At 39.9% G+C, this 21,077-nt stretch overlaps 1 protein-coding gene across 1 annotated transcript in view; it reads left to right on the top strand.

Annotated features, from left to right (window-relative positions):
• The window catches only part of DYNC2H1 (dynein cytoplasmic 2 heavy chain 1), an 807,725-nt gene that overhangs the window by 642,913 nt on the left and 143,735 nt on the right, over positions 1–21,077 (top strand). The window contains exon 84 of the mRNA XM_082246437.1: positions 20,398–20,607. Coding sequence (XP_082102563.1) covers positions 20,398–20,607 — 210 coding nt within the window. The remainder of the gene's footprint in view (positions 1–20,397; positions 20,608–21,077) is intronic.

Below are 21,077 nucleotides of genomic sequence, written 5' to 3'. Positions count from 1 at the left end.
GATGAGAAGGGCCAGGGGGGCCAGGGGGGCCAGGGGGGGCAGGGGGGGCAGGGTGGGCAGATCGTCTGGCTCTGGTGTGAGGGAGGCTCCAGCTGTATCCATGAGGGAGTCCACCATCCCCATCCCGGAGGAGGAAGCCGGGGGAGGTGTTAACACACCAAGTGGACAAGCTGGCTCTTCTGACAGTAGTCCTGGAGCGGGTCCGTCCACCAGAGTCAGCTTGTCCACATTACCCCGGCTTCCCCGTTTCACCCACAATCAGTGCTGTGCCCTGGTCCACGCCTATATGGCCAGATATCAGGCGATACATGGGACCAGGGCCGCGTCTTACTCAGTAACAGAGAAGAACAGATTGTGGGATGAAATCCGGGATGCTGTAAATGCACTGGGTGAAGCACCTCGCCACCGTGACAGTGTGCGGAAGAAGGTCACCGACATCTGTGCGTCCGTTCGGAAGAAGCTAATTGCATGGGCTGCGGAGGGTCTTTATGACCGTCAAGGTCGGCTGGATGAACGTGCACGAAGTTCTCTCTGGGATTATCAATTACCTTTCTTGAACATCATAGGACCCGATACCATCTTTACCAGAGAGGACTTAGATTCGGATGCTTTGCACCGAGGTAGGATATTATCTTGGATGTCAATTGTGTGAGTTGTTTGGAAAAGATTAACTACTATCCTATGTGTGACATTAAGAGAATGTGATACTTGCCCTTCCAATTGTCCTTTTTTTGTTTTCCCCAACCTGCAATTTGTTCATCTGTAGCACGGATCTCAGCCCCTCCACAGCCCATGCAGCTTGGCGAACCAGACGGACTCACAGGTGTTGACATCAGTGCTGACCCTCCTCCTGGTAGGTCCAATATCATACTGTGCCAAACAATGTAGATGTTTTTTTTTTTCCAAGATAGCTCATATTGCTATGTCCTTTACAGAAGATCCGCAGCAGGGAACACACCCAGTGCAGCTAGGCCTGGAGGAAGGTGTTGGTATGTCTAGTCAAATAATGTTTTTTTGAATCTTATTAACCCCATTAACACACATGTTTTTTCTTAGGAAAGAGTGTTGCCTTTTAGATGTTTACCCTGCAAAACACAGTTGACAGCATTAATGGGTGCCGTCATTAGTAGGCAGACCAAGCCTTCTTAACCTTTGGGAGGGTTTAGCAAGTGTCCTATGAGCCCAGGAAAGCACTTTTGAATGTTTGGCCTCAATGCTTCATTCATGAAGCTAGGAGGGCAATCTGGCCATAATCATTACTGACTAAGGTTATGTACTAAACATGTTTTTTTTTTTTTGTTTTTAAAAGAACATCAGGCCCCTCTTGAGGTTGCAGCTGGAGTTGGATCAGGAGCTGGCGACGATTCTGCATCCAGTGCTGTGGTATGTGATATAAGGGAACAAGGTGCACATGTAACATTTCAATGGTAGCATTGATTTTGGACTAGATGTGGCTTACATTGTGTGTGTTAAATTAGTGCTATGACATTCTGACGATGCACCAGCACAACAAGAGTTCTATCTTGAACATCAGGGAATTATGTTATAATTTGGTGTGCCACTAATGTTCCAAAAACATCCAGGATCTTTAAAGTCCGGCCCGTCTTTGATTTTCCAGGTCCAAATTCATGGGTATCGTTTGGTTGGGTTGTCCTGTAGCCGATTGATGGCAAGATTTTAGACAACATACGTAGATGTATAAAGTCATTGGTGTAGTAACAGATTTACCAAAAGCATAAACAACCTACCACACCAGGGTTAATTGGGAACACCTTCATGTTGAATCTTTTTTGCCTTTGTCATATTAGTCACACCAATATAATATGTACCCATTATCAGAAGTGTTGCTAGCTTGGATAATCTTACAATGAACAAGTACTCATTAGAAGCACATCAAACTTTTCAACGTTCTGCTTGGGGTGTTAAGTTGTCAAACTAATCTGAAATATTTAGTCATGATGTTTGATAATGATTTGGTCTATTTCTTCTGCTTTCAGGTAGCCTTAGATGCAGAGGGATTGTCACCTACCCAACTTCGTCCATCTATGCTGGATGTAGCCGAGAGGCTGCTTGATGAGTATCAGGTCCAAAATGAGTTAAGGAGGCGTACTCAGCAATCTACTGAGGCAGTACGTCTGCTCGGGCTCATACAGGAATCTGTAGCAACAATGGTACAGGTTCACCAGGATATGTTACAGGTTCAACAGGATATGCGTAACAGCTTGGTAAGTTTAGCAGACCAGCATCAACGGGATCGGCAAAGTGTTGACACTCAGGTGCTGGCCACACGCCAATGCCTGTTTGGATCTGAAGATGCCCCATTGGCAGAGCCCTCCCAAACATCTCACTCACCTGCCACTGCAGGTTGTGGTAGTGGGAGGGTAATGCCAGTGTTGGCCACTTGTCAGGCAGCTGGGGATGGGACAATTCCTCCTGTAGCCACTCCTAGCACTTCACACTCCGTTCGGACTCCCACACCCCTCAATGAGCAATCCTCCTGCACAACCTCAATGCGCACTGGTTCCACAGTACCCCTTCCACCTGACTACATTCCCTCCACACCTTTATCACTTCACTCCTCCCCAGGCCGTTCTTCTTTTTTGTCACCAATGCGACATGTCGTTTGCCCCCGCACCGTGGACCACAACAAACAATCAACCACCACTCCCCACACATCTTCACAACCCTTGCACCACCAGCAGCATCAAATAGCCTTGGAGCAGCAACGATCCCATCTCATGGTAATGGCACACGTTGCCCAAATGCTTAGGCTGACCCCAGAGCAGATGACACTATTGGCCGAACATCTTCTGTCTGGGACATTTCCAACGTTCAACACCCTGCATCATCAGCAGCCTCAGACAGAAGATATGATCCTAATGGGCCACTTGAGCACAACTCTACAGTTAACCCCAGACCAGATGGAACTCTTGGCACACCATTTGATGGCAGGAAACTTAACAATGCTCACCACACTGCTTCAGGCACGACCACCAACTTGATTTTTTGTTTTTTTGTTTAATTTGGTTTAGTTTTGTTAATGATTTACATTGGCCAATTTTTTGGGCCATTTTATTTTTTAATTTGAGGGTGGCACAATATGATTTATTATAGTGCTTCTTTTGGGGATGAAATAAAATTTTATGCAAAATGATTAGTTTGTGTTTGCTCTTTGGTTTTTTAGGAGTGTTGGTGGCCAAGTAATGGCCCTGGTTAATGTAGGCATTTATACACACGTGCTTCTCTATCTCCAAACATATGATTTCATGTAAATTTAGATAACTCAATGTTCACATAACGACCCAAGAAAAGGTCTCCCTTCAAATGTAGCTTCAAAACAAGTCTCAAGGCTAACATAAACCAAAGCCAACATACTAACAATTACAGACCACACCACTCAAGTAAACAAATACAACACAAAAGACATTCGATGTGTACACCAAAAAGAAAACTTGGGTAATAAAATAAATGTTTTAATAACACATGTGGGTGTCTACCAACTGTAGCGTACAAAAAATATATTACAATATATAATAGAATGAACTAAATTGCCAATGTAACATTTGTGTTGCAAAGAGCAACATACTTAAATTTAATTTAGATAAACATTTTAAACATTTTTTATGTTTTGACATCATTTTTTGGAAGGTTTTCACAAAAACAATTCTTTTTTGTAAACATTTGTGGTTTTTTCCGTTGCCATAAAAACAACAAGGCTTATTTGTAAACATTTTTGGTTTAGTTTGTTACCAAAAACAACAAGGCTTTTTTGTAAACATTTGTGGTTTAGTTTGTTACCAAAAACAACAAGGCTTTTTTGTAAACATTTGTGGTTTTGTCGGTTGCCATAAAAACAACAAGGCTTTTTTGTAAACATTTGTGGTTTTGTCCGTTGCCATAAAAACAACAAGGCTTTTTTGTAAACATTTGTGGTTTTGTCGGTTGCCAGAAAAACAACAAGGCTTTTTTGTAAACATTTGTGGTTTTGTCCGTTGCCATAAAAACAACAAGGCTTTTTTGTAAACATTTGTGGTTTTGTCCGTTGCCAGAAAAACAACAAGGCTTTTTTGTAAACATTTGTGGTTTTGTCGGTTGCCATAAAAACAACAAGGCTTTTTTGTAAACATTTGTGGTTTTGTCCGTTGCCATAAAAACAACAAGGCTTTTTTGTAAACATTTGTGGTTTTGTCGGTTGCCAGAAAAACAACAAGGCTTTTTTGTAAACATTTGTGGTTTTGTCCGTTGCCATAAAAACAACAAGGCTTTTTTGTAAACATTTGTGGTTTTGTCGGTTGCCATAAAAACAACAAGGCTTTTTTGTAAACATTTGTGGTTTTGTCCGTTGCCAGAAAAACAACAAGGCTTTTTTGTAAACATTTGTGGTTTTGTCGGTTGCCATAAAAACAACAAGGCTTTTTTGTAAACATTTGTGGTTTTGTCCGTTGCCATAAAAACAACAAGGCTTTTTTGTAAACATTTGTGGTTTTGTCCGTTGCCATAAAAACAACAAGGCTTTTTTGTAAACATTTGTGGTTTTGTCCGTTGCCATAAAAACAACAAGGCTTTTTTGTAAACATTTGTGGTTTTGTCCGTTGCCAGAAAAACAACAAGGCTTTTTTGTAAACATTTGTGGTTTTGTCCGTTGCCATAAAAACAACAAGGCTTTTTTGTAAACATTTGTGGTTTTGTCCGTTGCCAGAAAAACAACAAGGCTTTTTTGTAAACATTTTTTTTTTGGTTGCCAAAAACAAGGCTTTTTTTTTTTTTTTGTTTTTTTGGGTCCCAAAAAAAGGGTTTTTTTATAAATTTTTATATTTTTTTTGGTGGCCAAAAACAAGGCTTTTTTTTTTTTTTTTGTTTTTTTGGGTCCCAAAAAAAGGGTATTTTTTATAAATTTTTATATTTTTTTTGGTGGCCAAAAACAAGGCTTTTTTTTTTTTTTTTTGTTTTTTTGGGTCCCAAAAAAAGGGTATTTTTTATAAATTTTTATATTTTTTTTGGTGGCCAAAAACAAGGCTTTTTTTTTTTTTTTTTGTTTTTTTGGGTCCCAAAAAAAGGGTATTTTTTATAAATTTTTATATTTTTTTTGGTGGCCAAAAACAAGGCTTTTTTTTTTTTTTTGTTTTTTTGGGTCCCAAAAAAAGGGTATTTTTTATAAATTTTTATATTTTTTTTGGTGGCCAAAAACAAGGCTTTTTTTTTTTTTTTTTTTGTTTTTTTGGGTCCCAAAAAAAGGGTATTTTTTATAAATTTTTATATTTTTTTTGGTGGCCAAAAACAAGGCTTTTTTTTTTTTTTTGTTTTTTTGGGTCCCAAAAAAAGGGTTTTTTTATAAACTGTTTTTGATTTTTTTGTTAGATTTTTGTTTATAATGGGCAACAATTACAAATGTGACATTTCTTTGTGTTGCAACGTGCAACATAAGTAAACAAACAAAAAAAAAAAAATACTAGGATCTTTTTAAAGGTGTGACATTCCTAACGAATGGCTCCTTAGGGTCTGGATCCACGCCACAAAGGTGTTCCAAATAGAGAATTCGGTCTCCGCACCACCTCATATAATCCAGGAGGACCTCGTAGGTGAGGTGGGTGTGCCCTGGGTAGAAAAAAACATGACAATTAGTTTTCGGCAAAATGATCCAAACAAGGATTGTAATTAATGTGCCTCAACAAATATGCTTAGGAGTCTATTGGTTGGCTTTTATCAACACTCTGAAGCAAATATGCTAAATTGCTGTTGTAAACCTTAAACTCAAACTTTCACAGCAAATTGTTCAAAAGGTTACATAAGATGGCTTGGAATGTTAGTAGCAGTTCCACCAAAGCTAAGTAAAATGCTTTTCTGCATGTAAACACAAGCAATCATTTTGAAGAATGTAAGGTGTTTTGGGTTCAATTGGTCAACACGATACATGTGCACACATTTATCTCTATCACCATTGGAATCTGTGGAGCGTTCTCTCTCCCTCTTACTGTCTATAGATTGAACCTGACACATAGTAGAGACTCACCCTTAGGAATTTTGAGGGCCAGTTCTGGACGGAGCAGATGTGTCTGCTCCCCTGATCTCCTTTCCGCCATCCCAGCTGTGTTAAGAGAGAAGAAAAAGTTTATCAACAAATGGACTCACGCTAACTGTAGGTTACGCAGTCATGAAAACGCTCTAACACCCACTCATTACCCCTCCACATTTCCCTGAAAGTTTTATTTAGACATTGATATGGTGGTGATGCAGATTTGTACAGTGCAAGCGTCATTCTTCTGGGTGAAGCTTGTAGCGTTAAGGATACGTACTCCCTGCTTTTGTGCTGATTGTGTTTTTCTGATGTTTTTGGTGCCTCAGCCCTGCCTGTTCTAAGTGTTGGAAACATATCATTTTGGGAGGGCTGCGGAAAACTAATCAGGTTAGACTTACACTCTCTAGGTTTTTGGGGACAAGAGAAATAACAATCCTCCTTTTTACATGGCCCCTGTACACACCTCTAGGCACCTCCCTCCTGTTGTTTGACCCCACAGCAGGCAGCTTGCTATGGAGGCACATGAGATGAAGCCAAGCACCCTGTGCCTGTTCAGGCACTAGGCTGTGAGCCAGCCTTGCCCCCCTCCCTTCCAATGGTCTCAATGATTAGGAGTGACAGCATCAGGAGGCAATATTGGCATGCTGTCACCTCAGTTAAGGAGGAGGGGGAGTCTGTTCCAGACAAGTATTAGTGCAAAAATTTGGACCGTAAAAAATGGTCCCAGTAAGTCTTAGGGGGAATATGCACACCTATCACTTGGAATACTAATGCATAGAATGCATTCACATAAAGAACCCGCTGCCTTTAGAACAACTTGAAGCCTGAGCGGGGACATACACAGTTAGCATTTCTCCACTTACTAAGTAGACACATTACTGGAAAAGCACACAACTTACCATCATCAGGTTTTTTTGGGGCCCCTGAAGTGGATGGCGTGGCTGGCTCTGGAGAAACTGCACAAAAAGAACACAAATTGTGAACTGGAATGTGGTACATTACCGAGGAAGAGTATTTATGAAAGATTGACAAACACACATTTTCAGTGTTGACTAAATCAGGACATGATTAAATTACAATGTCCCCAAAAAATTTACAAGTACAAAGCACACCATTTCCAATGTAGAGAAACTAACACCAATTTAGAATAGGGTGGCTTGAGATAACTTACAAAAGATAACATGTCCTGTAATGCTCCCCAAAACCACCTTTCAAACATGAAGGTTAAGCAAGAGTGTTTCATGACCAACCTTCCTGTCACATATAGCAAAACTACACTTGCTTTGACTCCAACTTAGATTATCCTAGATACACATCATCCTAGCACACACAATTCATGTGAGAATCTAATTTTAGGTACTTACAGACTAGTTCAGGGGAGCCTGGAGTGGGGGAGGATGGGGGAGACCCTACATGGGGGGATGGTGTCCCTTCATGGGGGGATGGCGTTGTATCTCCTAGAAACACAAAGACACAAATACAATCCTTGAACAAAAGCTATTTGATAAAGGCACACAGAAAGTAGTCTGGAAACATTGAAGGTAGTAGTTACAGTGGACTGGGTAAGCAGTGGCCCCTCTTCCCCAGTCCTCCACAACAAACATCCTCAATGTCAGCTGCTACAAAACTCCAATGTCAAAATATATATATTACAGCCCTTATATTTACCAGGACACATTGAACACACAAACACATGTAGAATACTTACTTCCCCTTTGAGGAGAGCCCAGGTCCTCATCCGAGTCGGACCAATTGGCCTCTTCTTGGCCAACAGTTTGTTCCTGGCCCGGATCCAGGCGACTTGGCCCTGCCTGAGGCTCCTCTCTTGCTGAAGTTACATCAACCACAAAAGAAAACAAAACAAACAATCATTCCTCCAAGTTCGACCTAATACACAACACACCAGCACATCCACATTACTTACAGGGGGCCTGAGAAGGCTGAGCCTCCACATCCTGATCACTGGTTTCTAAAATCAAAGAAAAACATTATATATTATTTATGGACACAAATAGGCAGTAACCTCTCATCATGCTAGCACCATACTCAATGCCCCTACAATTCAGAACATAGAAGTGCACTTACACCAATGAGATGCATTGACCATGTTTTAAAACAGGAGGGCACCATGCAAATTAAGCGGGCGCCTAAGGCCTCGCACCTACAGGGGCCTTGCGGCCAGTGGCGGAGCACCAACATTTCGAAGGGCGCAGTCAGGGAAATCTCCCAAGTAAAAGATTGCTTTCAATCCTCGGATCAAAAAGTTGCAGCAGTGTGCTGCAGTCCCTTCACTGCGTCTGCCAGGTGTCTGTTGTCCGCTGACACTTACTCCTCCTTCTCTGCCTGGGGATTGGCCGTCTGATCATGTTATCCTAAGATGTGGAGGAATCGGTAGGTGTGTACTTGCACCAGTAGGAAGTGACTGGCCGGTCAACTCACTCTGCTATCATCAGTTGTTGCTCTGGGAGGAGAGCTCCGCCCTGGACCCGGAACATACAGGTAACCAGGCCCAGACTTGATATTTTGCAGGCTGGTCATAGATTTGTTGTGTCCACTATGCAAAGTGGTTGAGTAGCCCCAGGGAAGTTGGAAGAGTCTGAAAATGGTTGGTGGAGGAGGAGGAGAAGAAGGCCCTGGGTGGCTGGGGGACAAGGAGAGGGCCCCTGGGGCTTTTCTAGAGGAGGAAAGATCCACAATGACGCCAGAGTCAATTGCCAAGGAAGAGAGTGGAGCTGAGCAAGTCCTGCCTATCTGACCTGAAAGCCAAACATGGTGTAGATGGAGCCCTTTGCCCTACACAATGACAGCACCAGAGGTGGAAGGTGAGTGGTAGCGGGTCTTTGACATTATAGAGCATATGGACTCTGTCCATTATTGGTAGTTTTGTTTGGAGTTGTCCTTTAGATGTTTAACTGTGTTGCTTTTGACCCGAGCTGTGAGGGACTGAGGTATGACAGCCCACTATGCTGAGACTTATAGTGCCCTAGAATGTTGAGGACTGAGGAATCCTTAGTCCCTAACAGAGGGCACTACAAGTCTTAGCATAGCAGGCAGTATTTCCTCATTCCCCTACAGAGAGGATTACAAGTCCAAGCAGGTAGCCTTCTGCAGTGGGACTTGTTGTGCCCTTGACTGTGGTGGACTGAGGAAGGGAAGTGTAAGAGGGTCTCTGTAAGCTCAGATGTATGGGGGAGCTTTGGGGAACACAGAGTTCCCTTTTACACCAGAGTCCCCAGCTTCCCCCCTCAAATAATGGTTCCCAAACTCTCCTTATATCAGAGTCTTCACACTTCCCTCTTACAGTGTAGTAAGTCTGGAGACTCCGATGTAAAGGGGGCTCTGTAAAATGTGATTAGAGACTAGAAATTTCTAACATTTTTATTTTCTACTTACGATCCACAATTTTCAGCTGCTCAAATGGCTCGCTGCCTCTGATTGCGTATTGGAGTGTGGCCGTCCTCCTCCTCCCCTTCTTCACCAAAAGCACAAGAGGGTGCCGTCCGTCCGCTTTGGCTAGAAGCAGAAGAAAAAAAAAAAACATAAAAAATACGAATGTACATAGTAGTATTAAAGGTTGTGAAGAGACACTTGATGGAGGTAGGAAAGGTAGGAGCGAGAGGGAGGGGGGGGGGGTGTTGGTATTAGTGTTGTTGCATAGCTAAACACATGTCCACCTACCCAAAAAATTGTAACCTATCTGGTCACATGTAATGTATATTTTTACTTACCGGAGATTTGCTCCACAGCCTTTAGCAGGAGCCTGGGTGAGCGCCTTTTGGCATCACTCCAGGCCCGCTGCAGATCCACTATCTCAGGCAGAAACTGAAATCTCCGCTGCAGCCTCATCCGGAGACGACACATCATCTTGTGCTTTTGGTGAAGATGCGTATATACATTATCATACCCCCAGAGGAGGAGGAGCTGTGGAAAGAGCAGTGTATGTTTGAGTCCAAGTATGTCCAAAATAGTACAGTCTTCAAATAACATGCTAGGTCGTCTTTGAGATATTGTAGAACAAAGAATTCCATTTCTGGTGATACATATACATCGATGTCCAAATCTACCTCCATGACATAGGTTGCCCCACACTGGTGATTTCCTCTACATGATATAGCCATTTTCTCAATTGGCCTTTCATGACACACCCAGGGCCGCCATCAGGGGGGGACAGGCAGTCACTGTATTTACAACCTTATTGCTGTCCATTTAGCAGGGTGCAAGTAACTTTACACACATGTAGCATAGGTATCAACTTTTGTCACCATGTTAAAAGGACAGCAGTATGGGTAGCATTACAGTGACTGTTATTAGTCCAGGCTCACTAAACTAGCCAATGCTTGGAAAAGCAAGCCATGCAGATTGCTTTTCAGGTCCCTTTTAACACGAGCTGTCTGATTGGGTGTGGCTGTTAATTTTTGACGCAGACCTGATAAGCCCCTCAATTCTCCTTTATGGAGTGTTATATGTAAATGGGATTGCTTCATTTGAGATGCAGATTTAAACTGTGTTGGCCAGGCTGAAGGTACCCAAGTTGATTGGTCGATCACCTGGAGGACAACGTACAACCAGTCTGTCAGATTTTACACACACTTATCGCTAGCATCTCTTGTAGCCACTAGCAATAATCACTGTGTTTTCCTGGCAGGGGCAGCACCAGGAGAACACAATGGCTCCGCAGGAGGGTTTCCCCTGTCTGTGTTGATGGTGGAATCAAGGCAAAATGTTTTTCCTGCAAGCCACGGGACAAACAAAGATAGTTTTTTAATGAATCCATGATTTTGCCAAAATGGAAAAAAAAAGATGTTTGCTTTGTATATTCTTAAGTTTGCTACATAACTAGAACATGTAACAGTGTTATATCATTGCAGGAGATTTCCCTTCACTTCCTGTCTTGGTGTCACCAGGACAGGAAGTGAGGGAATCTCCCGTGGGGATACAGCCAGCAATTCTTTCCTTTTATATATACTATGGACATTATAAGGCAACAATTGCAAGCTATTTCCCCACAGTGATATTCCCCTCACTTCCTGTCTTGGTGACACTAAGACAGGAAGTGAGGGAAAATCTCATGCAATGATATCACCCTACTAGAAATTGTAGTTCCGTCTAAAAAGTATACATAAAGTAAGCACTTGGTTTCCAAAGTGGCAAAATTATGGAGGAGTTAAAACCCCATAGTGTGATCGGGTAATCTGACGGTGTGTTCCTACACTCCTCAATGTGTCTGTTCATTAAGCTGTGCTGAATTATCCTTGATTCACAATTCCTGCAAGAGTTGCACATGGTATGTGGGAGATGCAAATTTAAGGTGGCATAATTATCCACACAATCACACATAATCCTTTTTAAAGGTCCCCAGCAGAATTTGATGGCATAGTGGTTCACAGCAGTGCCATCAGATTCCAGTTAGATCTGTAAATTAACAAAGCAATGTGATCTGGGGGTGTATTTAACTTGCAATGGACACCCCCATTCATTATCATATGGCAGTGTGAGATGGGTGTGTTGGGAATGTGATCCATTGAGACAAGTGATTATACACTCATGTGTTTCTTTTAGAGGTGATTTGTTCAAGGCAATCCTTTGAAGACATGACCATTCCAGATTTTTGTGATCACTGATTCCATCTCAGGTGAACCAATTAGCTGCTGTGTGCAGATCCAGCTTATGATGGTAAGAGTGTCAGACAAGACAAACGGGGCCGAGCTTGCAGTGTGTATGGATGTATGTAAGGCAATAATTTTTGGCATTATGCATTTAGGGAATATAATGTTTCTAATCTTGCATATATGAAAAGGGTCAATACATTTGTCTTTATCTAGATAGATTCCAAAGCGTCAGAGCAATCTGTCACAGATAATTGGGTTTCATTTTGTGTAAAAGTTGAAACGAATCAAATCTATCTATATACAGGCATAGCCCACTTTAAGTACACAATGGGACCAGGGCATGTATGGAAACTGAAAATGTACTTAAAGTGAAGCAATCCCTTTTTTCTTTTCTCGATGCATGAAAATACACCAGCTCCATTGTAAATTTTGGCCACATTGACATAGCCTTACTCCCAAACCATGTGGGAGCATGTTAAGGGGATCCAGGACTATGACATGATAGATTACCTAGGCAAGCTGGCCAGCCACAAAATGGATATGGTGTAGTCCTGGGTACCTGGGTACCCTGTCGTTGCTCCCTAAGTTTGTTATCCCTGTCACTTATGGTTTGTGAGCAGTGTCATGGCAAGCTGAACAAGCTGTGTCCTTACTCACGATTGTATATAAAGTGAGTGTACTTAAAGCAGGGTATGCCTATCTATATCTATATAGAAAGTTCAGAGATGTGAACCTGTTCCCTATTATATACACTAATATATGGTATATAACATATTCTATAATGTATCTAATGTATATATATATATATATATATATATATATATATATATATATATATATATATATATATATATATATATATATATATATATATACACACATATAATATAATAAAATATATATATATATATATATATATATACATATAATATAATATAAATATATATACATAAAATATATATATATATATATATATACATATAATATAATATAAATATATATACATATAATATAATATATATATATATATATATATATATATATATACATACATATAATATAATATAAATATATATATATATATATAAAATATATATATATATACACATATAATATATATACACATATAATATATATATACATATAATATATATATATATATATATATATATATATATATATATATATATATATATACATATAATATATATATATACATATAATATATATATATACATATAATATATATATATATATATATATATATATATATATATATATATATATACATATATACATATATACATATATACATATATACACATATATATATATACACACATACATATATATATATATATATAGGGAACAGGTTCACATCTAGGAAGTTTCTATAACAGGAAGCTTCTAGATCACGTCTAATAGGCAGAAAGTGCATGCGCAGATCAGCAGACCAAAAGTTTCTTGCACACCCGCTAGATAAGCGACCCACCCAGCCACCATCCCCCATCCCCCATCCCGCACCCTGCACACTCACACCCCCTCCTTACCTTACACACAAATGCCACGATTTCGGCTGTAAACAGTGCAGGAGCCATGATGCACACTTACGACAGGGCCTGGACAATTTCCGGAAACGTGTGCACGCACCAAAAGTTTCGTTTCCGGTTTCATGTATAAATGTGAGAACGCGGTTTTGTATATTCGCGAATTCGCGAATAGTGAACATACACAACCATTAAGCAGATTTAACTTAGAAAAAGAAATACAAATACATACATTTGTGGACACCAGAAAACTTTATTTAGACACATGAAGACATTTTAAAAAAAAAATTGGAAACATGCTGTTTATTACATTTGTATTTTTCAAACCAAAAAAACCTTTGTACAACATTTAGACCATATACATCGACAAAGAGCCCATAATCAACAGATGCATGTGCAGATTGACAGAATTATGTTAACAGCAATAAATACTTACAGAGAGTCAACACACAACACAGCCAAATCTCACCTCCATAAATAACAAAGGGCCAAAAATGTTACCCATAAAACATGTGACACACAAATATATTGGACCTCTTCGTAGGTCAAATCTTTCCTGATGTCTGAGTGAGCTATATATAATCCAAGCAAACACACCCAGAATGGTAACGCCCAGTCCAAAAATTAACTGTGTGTATCCTGTGTGTTTTGGAGCATGCTCAGTTGCCAAAACAAGGGAAATAGAAATGAGGAATAGAAATGTATGTAGGTGTGTATAGTATATGTGAATTGAAAAAATTCTCTCTTGAAGTTTGCTAGTCATTATTTAGAATGTTTAGATACAGGAATACATACATATATATACAATTACGTGAGAGAGAGAGAAATATATATTTAGGGAAACAATTGAAACACACCTTTTGGGATTTGAGAAGTGAGATTGTGACGATTGACCAGATATGTAAGCCAACAATCTGACTCATCACTCATGAACATCCCTAAATTTGGCGTGGCAATTATATCAGGCGTTCTTATGTGCATTTTGGCTGGCGTTTTCACAGGCGTTTTGACATGCATTTTTTGGGCAGGCATTGTTATATGAAATCACCTACAAAAGCCCCAAAAACAGACCACAAACACGTACATGTGAACGTAGCCCGTTTGGGGGCGTTTGAGGGGGATTTGTCCAGCTCAAGGATCAGCTCCCAAAACAGGCAAAAAATCCAATCCTATTCAGTTCAATGGCCCCTGTTCCCATGTGAGCATTTTGACGGCATGAGGAAAACACCCAACGCTCACTGAGAAATAGCACAATGATTAGGGAGTCTGCCTTCCTGCTGTAGGTTTGTAAGTTCGAATCCGGAAGGTGCCCTCTGTATGGGCAACACTTGGATATCTCCAATCCTCCAAATGTTGACATCATTAATTTTGTTCATGTTTGAAAAAGGCATGTGTATCAGCAAACTTTTAATCCAAAGACATGAACAAAATACAAAAGATGCCCCATAAAGTCAATATGTAGCAATATTGTGAGCTAAAGCTCTATTTGTTTGTTGGGCATACTTTGCTAATTAGCCAAGTATAAGGGATATATATATATATACCTTCAGTTAAATGTGTAGTAAAATGGTAACACTTGGCCATACCCATATGGAAGAAAAGGTAGTATTTGCAATATATTTCTAAAAACATTCTTTGGAAACACATAAAATATTGTCAAAATTGTGACATTTCCTTGATATGTGTGAAATGCTAATAATCTTTCTTAGAAAAAAAATAGATGTAAAACATATTTCAATCTGACGACCAATTCCCCAATGTAATATTTTGTGGGTTTTTTCAGAGAATGTGGAGGTTCTATATAAACACTGTAGATTTGACTGTTATGATTTCGGAGTTAGCAGGAAAGGTGTATGGAATGTGATGGTGTTTACTAAAGGATCCCTTGTTGGAAGTGTGCATGTTTTTCCAATTCCGCCGGTTTTTGCCATTTTCTATGGGCGAGACAGCGGATTTGCAAGCGGTATTCAAAAAAAAATTGACCCAAAATCGCGCTGGCGAAATTTTTTGAGCCAATTTGACGTTGCGCATGCGCACATTCGCGAGTTCGCAGCTCGCGGCTGGAGAAGCTGTTTAACCTTTCCACACTTTCGCAGATATCTCTCTTTCTAAGTCAGTTTTTGAGATTTTTTAAACGCAAGTCATCTCCAAATTGACTTCCACACCTTCCACAGTGATTTGGGATTTTTGGGGGTACAGGGGAAAATTTGGCTAAACTTTAGTCGAGCTTTTAGCTGGCGTGGTTTTAAGTCGCGCTCTGACCATATTGCATCTTAATGAATCTCACACTAGGCGCTATTTTCCGCCCGCCGTTCTTTGAATGCCAATTTCAGACTTAAATAATCGCCGCTTCGCAAAATCACGCCGAAACGCCAATTCGCCGTACTATGAATCAGGCCCTTTGTCTCCAAATTTGGAAAGGTTTCTTCACAGTAAGAGCTGTGAAAATGTAGAATAGATTCTGTCTAGAGGTGGTTTTGGCCAGCTCAGTAGATTGCTTTTAAAAGGCTTGGATTCTTTCCTAAATAAACCTAATATAGTTGGGTACTTAGGTAAAGTTGATCCACAAAATATCCGATTACCTCTCGGGGGATTAGGAAGGAATTTTTTTCTCTGCTGTAGAAAATTGGATCATTAGGAATTAGTCCCTAGGTTTGAGTAGTACTATTCTGGGTGAATCCAAGGTGGCCTCCCCTTCCCCCCTTTTCTTTTTTTTTTTTTCTTTTTGGGTTTTGTTTTGTTTCGGTTTTGTTGATATATCACATTAAAGTGATGGATATGTAAGGAAAATGATGTATTGATTTGTAAATAACCTGTAAGTGTGATCTCGCATAAATAAAATATTTGAAAAAAAAAAAAAAAAAAGAAAATTGGATCATGCTTTGCTGGGGTTTTTGGCCTTCCTCTGGATCAACTGTGGGTATAGGATTATGTTAATGTGATTTGTATGATTGGTTTTATCTTTTGTTTTTTGGTTGAGATAGATGGACTTGCGTCTTTTTTTCAACCTGACTAACTATGTAACTATGTATTAACAATTGTTAGCAACTTGAGCAGAAGAGCCCTGCATGTTACTTGATGTTACTGCCTACAGCCACATAACCCTAAATGCGCCTGATCTCATTTGGTCTTGGAAGCTAAGCAGGGTCAGGTCTGGTCAGTAACTGGGTGGGAGGCTGCCTAGGAATACCAGATGCTGCATGTTACTTCTGCCCTTTTTGCTTCCTGCTGAATTTTTGCTTTATAAATTGGACAATAACTGTGGTACTTGTGCAGTTCAGTGTACAACCCCAGCCTGTTCTCAGGAATATGAACTGGGTGCCTGTAAAATGTTGATCCCATATGCATGCACTGGAGTTACATTATCTTTGTCAACCAGTAGTCAGGATATATCGGAGCCAGTAGCAGGCCAGGAGAAAATGGCAGTAATGGAGGGGGAGTGTGGTCTTTTCATCTCTGGGGGAGGGCACTCTAGGGGATAAATGTGGCATAATGTGCAATTATGCAGTGCATACTTCCATATGATAGAATAAGCTCTGTAACCTGTAACGTGATTAGTTCCACTTTCATTGTGTCTGTTTAGAGTTAAAATCTTTCTTATCTTCAGTGCTAAATCTTTACCAGAATTTTGCAAGTCTGTCTTAAGCCGGCCATAGACAGTTCAAATCTCAGCTGGTTCAGCAGGGACCGGCCAAAATGTGAACCACGTATGGACAGGCTGGAATGTACCCAAGTGGATCATTTTATCAACTTGGGTACAACCAGCCTGTCGGATAATACATGCGATTATTGCTATCAGCTAATATAGCGGCTAGCAATATTCATTGTGTTCTCCTGGCAGGGATGGATCTCCCCATCCCCCCACCAGGAGAACACAATGGCTCAGCAGGAGGGACTCCCACATCAACACTGACCTGTGATTGCAGGAAAGAAAATCACTTCATCTTGTACATGTATGGACCCAGCACATACAGTATACTAGATCATATATACAGTGCAGCGCAACTAAAATCATGAATTAACATATTAATACAGCAGCCCAGAGCCCAAATAGGAAAAGCCCTTCAGAGGGACAGCAATCCAGAGCCCCAATAAGAAAAGTCCTTAGGAGGGACAGCTTCCTTCTGTGAGAGATTCAAAAACCACTGTTAACATGCGTGATTGAGCCCATCACCAGCACACAGATTGCTCGCTCACCTCCAATACATGACCCCTGAACCAACAAGAAAGTCAGAATGCACAGGTTCCCACTAGCCAGGGATAAGGCATGACCGGTGCAAAGAGGTCCTGGCAGCTCCAATGATCACACACATATCTCAGTGTGTATAAGAAAAATAAAACAATCTAAGTGCTCTCTGTAAAACTTAAAAGCACGCTCTAGTAATATAAACACTTACACGAACATTCTCTTTTTAAAAAAAACATGTATAAACAGGTGTGGATACAACACCAAACATCTATTCATTCCACTCAGTAGGTTTCATATAGCAGCGGGTGATTCACAGAACATGGCTCACCCTACCTTTACGTTATGTCCTACAGGACTTCATCATTGGGGTGGAGCCATGGTGTCACCCGGTCTTTAATATAGAGCATCTACCTCCATAGAGACAAACCGACTCATACCTACTGCGCAGCCACACTTAGCACACTGCTGCCTTCCATTGAGACAATAATACTAAAAAACTGCTATGGCCACGCTCAATACTAACTGCAGCCATTCCCTAAATATTGGACGCAGAGTTTACACGGGTCTAATAACTATCCATATAAAATAGGATAAAAAAGGCGATCATAAAAAATGTAGCACCCTTAATATATCCTACAGTTATGCACAATTAAAAAAAACTTTTTTATTAATAATTAAACATTAACGACACCCGCGGCTATCAGTTACAGAAAATATATAAAATATATATATATATATATATATATATATATATATATATATATATATAAATGTATTGCTAACACGCATCCTAAAATATAGATGCGTTCCTTATCAAGATCATCTATTAGACAAAAAATTTAATCGCAAAGTCATAAAACCTATGCCACCAGTAAAACCACCTGAAACATATATTTAAAGGGCCAGAAGTAAAGAAGTTATACTGATATCAACTATCTGTCTGAAATAAAGCAATTCAGATCGAACTCCTATCTGTCTGGATGGCATAAGGACCTTCGTCTCAAAGATCCAGAAAGATTCTCTTTGACTAAGGCACCTAAAAAAAAAAAATTCCCCCCTCTCCAATGTCTGTTGACTTTTTTTCAATTCCCCAAAATTTCAGACTTCTAGGGTCTCTATCATGGCACATCCGGAAGTGTTTGGAGACACCATGTGATCTGAGGCCTTTTTTAATATTATTAACATGCTCCCCTATGCGTACACTCAGTGCCCTGGAGGTCCTCCCTATGTATTGAAGGTCGCCGTCACATTCAAGCATGTAGACTACTCCCTGTGTGCTACAAGTGATAAGATCCTTCATTTTATAACTCTTGTTGACAGAGGAAGTGAATTATTTACACCTTTTGTTATTATGTTTGCAATGTCTACATGCTGAACATCGTCTGCAGGCATAAAAACCAGACAAAAAAGAAAATAACTGATTTTCTCTCATTGTGGGGGAATCCATTACCCCAGGAGCTACTACATCCCTAAGCGTGGGGGCTCGACGATAAATAAATTGAGGATGTACAGGAAGCACAGACCTAAGGTCCGGTCCTTAAGAAGAATACCCCAATGTTTTTAGTGATGATCGTTTCCAACTTTTTGTACTGTAAGTTGTAATCTATCAGAGCCGGTTCACACTACCGTGACCAGAAAGTCGCCCCACGAAAAAGCGACTTTTTAGCGTGACTTTTTAGCGTGACTTTTTAGCGTGACTTTTTAGCGTGACTTTGAAGAGACTTGTTTAGAGACTTGTAAGAGACTTGTGCACTACTTTGAAGAGACTTAAATGATAGGCGACTTTCTGTGGGGAATGCCTGTCTAATATTTTTCTTCTTCCTGGAAAGTCTGATAACAAGTCGCTTGAAAATAGATAAGGATCCAACTTAGATGCGACTCCCATTGAAGTCTATGTGTACAAGTCGGATACAGGTCGCCTTGAAGTAGTACAGGAACCTTTTCTGAAGTCAGAGCGACTTCAGTAGTGCATATTAAGACGGCTCTCATTCATTTACATTGAATTTGTGATGACAAGAGACTTGGGGCGACTTGAGGGCACACAAGTCTTGTCCCAAGTCGGAGTAGTGTGAACCGGCTCTCACTAATTTTATTTCATGTTTATTTTCCTTTATTTGTTTCAGTCCTAAAATGAGAAGATTCCTGTCCATATCGTGTACCCTCTCCCTCTTACTATTTAATGCCTCCCTTTGGTAACTTTTCAGCTGAAATATATTGGTTAGCACTAAAGGTTGAGACATATAATCAGTTACCGAGGAACAATTCCTCCTTAAATGGATAAACTGTCCCCTTGGAATATTGCATAACCAGGTCTTATGATGGCAACTGTCCAAAGGGATGTATCCATTCCTGTCTGTGGGCTTAAAATAGCTCCGAGTCCTAAAATGATCTCCTTCCTTAAAGACTTCCAGGTCCAAGAACACCATACGTTCCATATCAGTGTTCCATGTAAGGACTATGTTCTTATTGTTGCATTTAAGGTTATCTTGAAACATCTGTAGACTCACTAAATTACCTTCAAACACCATAAAGAGATTATCTATATACCTCCTGTAACAGATTAATTGACTAGAGAGATTAGGAAAAACCACTTCCTCCTCCCAGTGTGCCATGAACAGATTGGCAACACTGGGAGTCAATTAATTTGTTGTACGGGAGGTATGAAGTTTGCACATGATTCATTAGTAATATTAAGGGTTGCGCTGATTGTACTTTCTTAATACATAGAGTATACTATTCTAAACCTTACTAGCTGCTCTTTTACATAATTCTAGATTGTAAGCTCTAATGAACAGGGCCCTCTAATTCCTCCTGTATTGAATTGTATTGTAACTGTATTGTCTTCCCTCTTATTGTAAAGCGCTGAGCAAACTGTTGGCGCTATATAAATCTTGTATAATAATAATAATACATATAACATTGTTTTGGTGTGTAGTTGCTCTTTAATTCTATCACATCATGCTTTAATATACATCAGCCATATTAGTGGAGAATAATTGGTGAACACTGTAAAATTGTATAAATATTTATTTTCAGAACTCCAACCTGATCCATCAGAAGGTGTCTCCTCCTACAGAACGCCATGGGTCACCCATCCTGTCGTTCATCATCTTGGAGCAGTTCAGCGCTATCTGCCTGGTACAGAGTATTCACCAATCTCTGGCGGCTCTCAGTAAGGTCATTCGGGGAACATCATTGTTGAGCTCTGAAGTACAGAGTCTTGCAAGTGCTTTACTAGAACAGAAGGTAAGTGAATGTTACACGGCTTATTAACGAAATCACTTGTTTTTTATATGTTTTGGTGTTATTGCCAAATGAAAGACTGATCATTTTTATTTCAAATCCCTGTTCCAATGCATTTAACATTGGATTATCAAATTGAATGAAACTAATATACTTAACTTTGTATTTGTATAAAAATTTTAATTGAGCCATGAATGTAAATAAGGCTACATTTTTTTATTGTAATACTAGTGTCGTAATGGTGTTTTTAAAGAATTCTGTTGTGATGATGTCCCCGGAATCTGGTTTACAATAAATAATAACCTCAGTGGCACTTTTTGCCCCAGGGTAACTGAAAAAAAAAATAATAATTTCATACATATGCATACCATATAATATATACTGTGGAGAGTGGTGTCGCGCTAATCAGGATATACAACTGCAGTAAACAATAAACAATAAACGTCCCATGTGCAAAAAATGTAGAGTCCACA

The sequence above is a fragment of the Pelophylax lessonae genome (assembly GCF_965119305.1).
Source record: "Pelophylax lessonae genome assembly, chromosome: 2".
NCBI classification, from domain to species: domain Eukaryota; kingdom Metazoa; phylum Chordata; class Amphibia; order Anura; family Ranidae; genus Pelophylax; species Pelophylax lessonae.
Note: the sequence above shows the minus strand (reverse complement) of the source record. Positions and strands in the feature narration are given on the sequence as shown.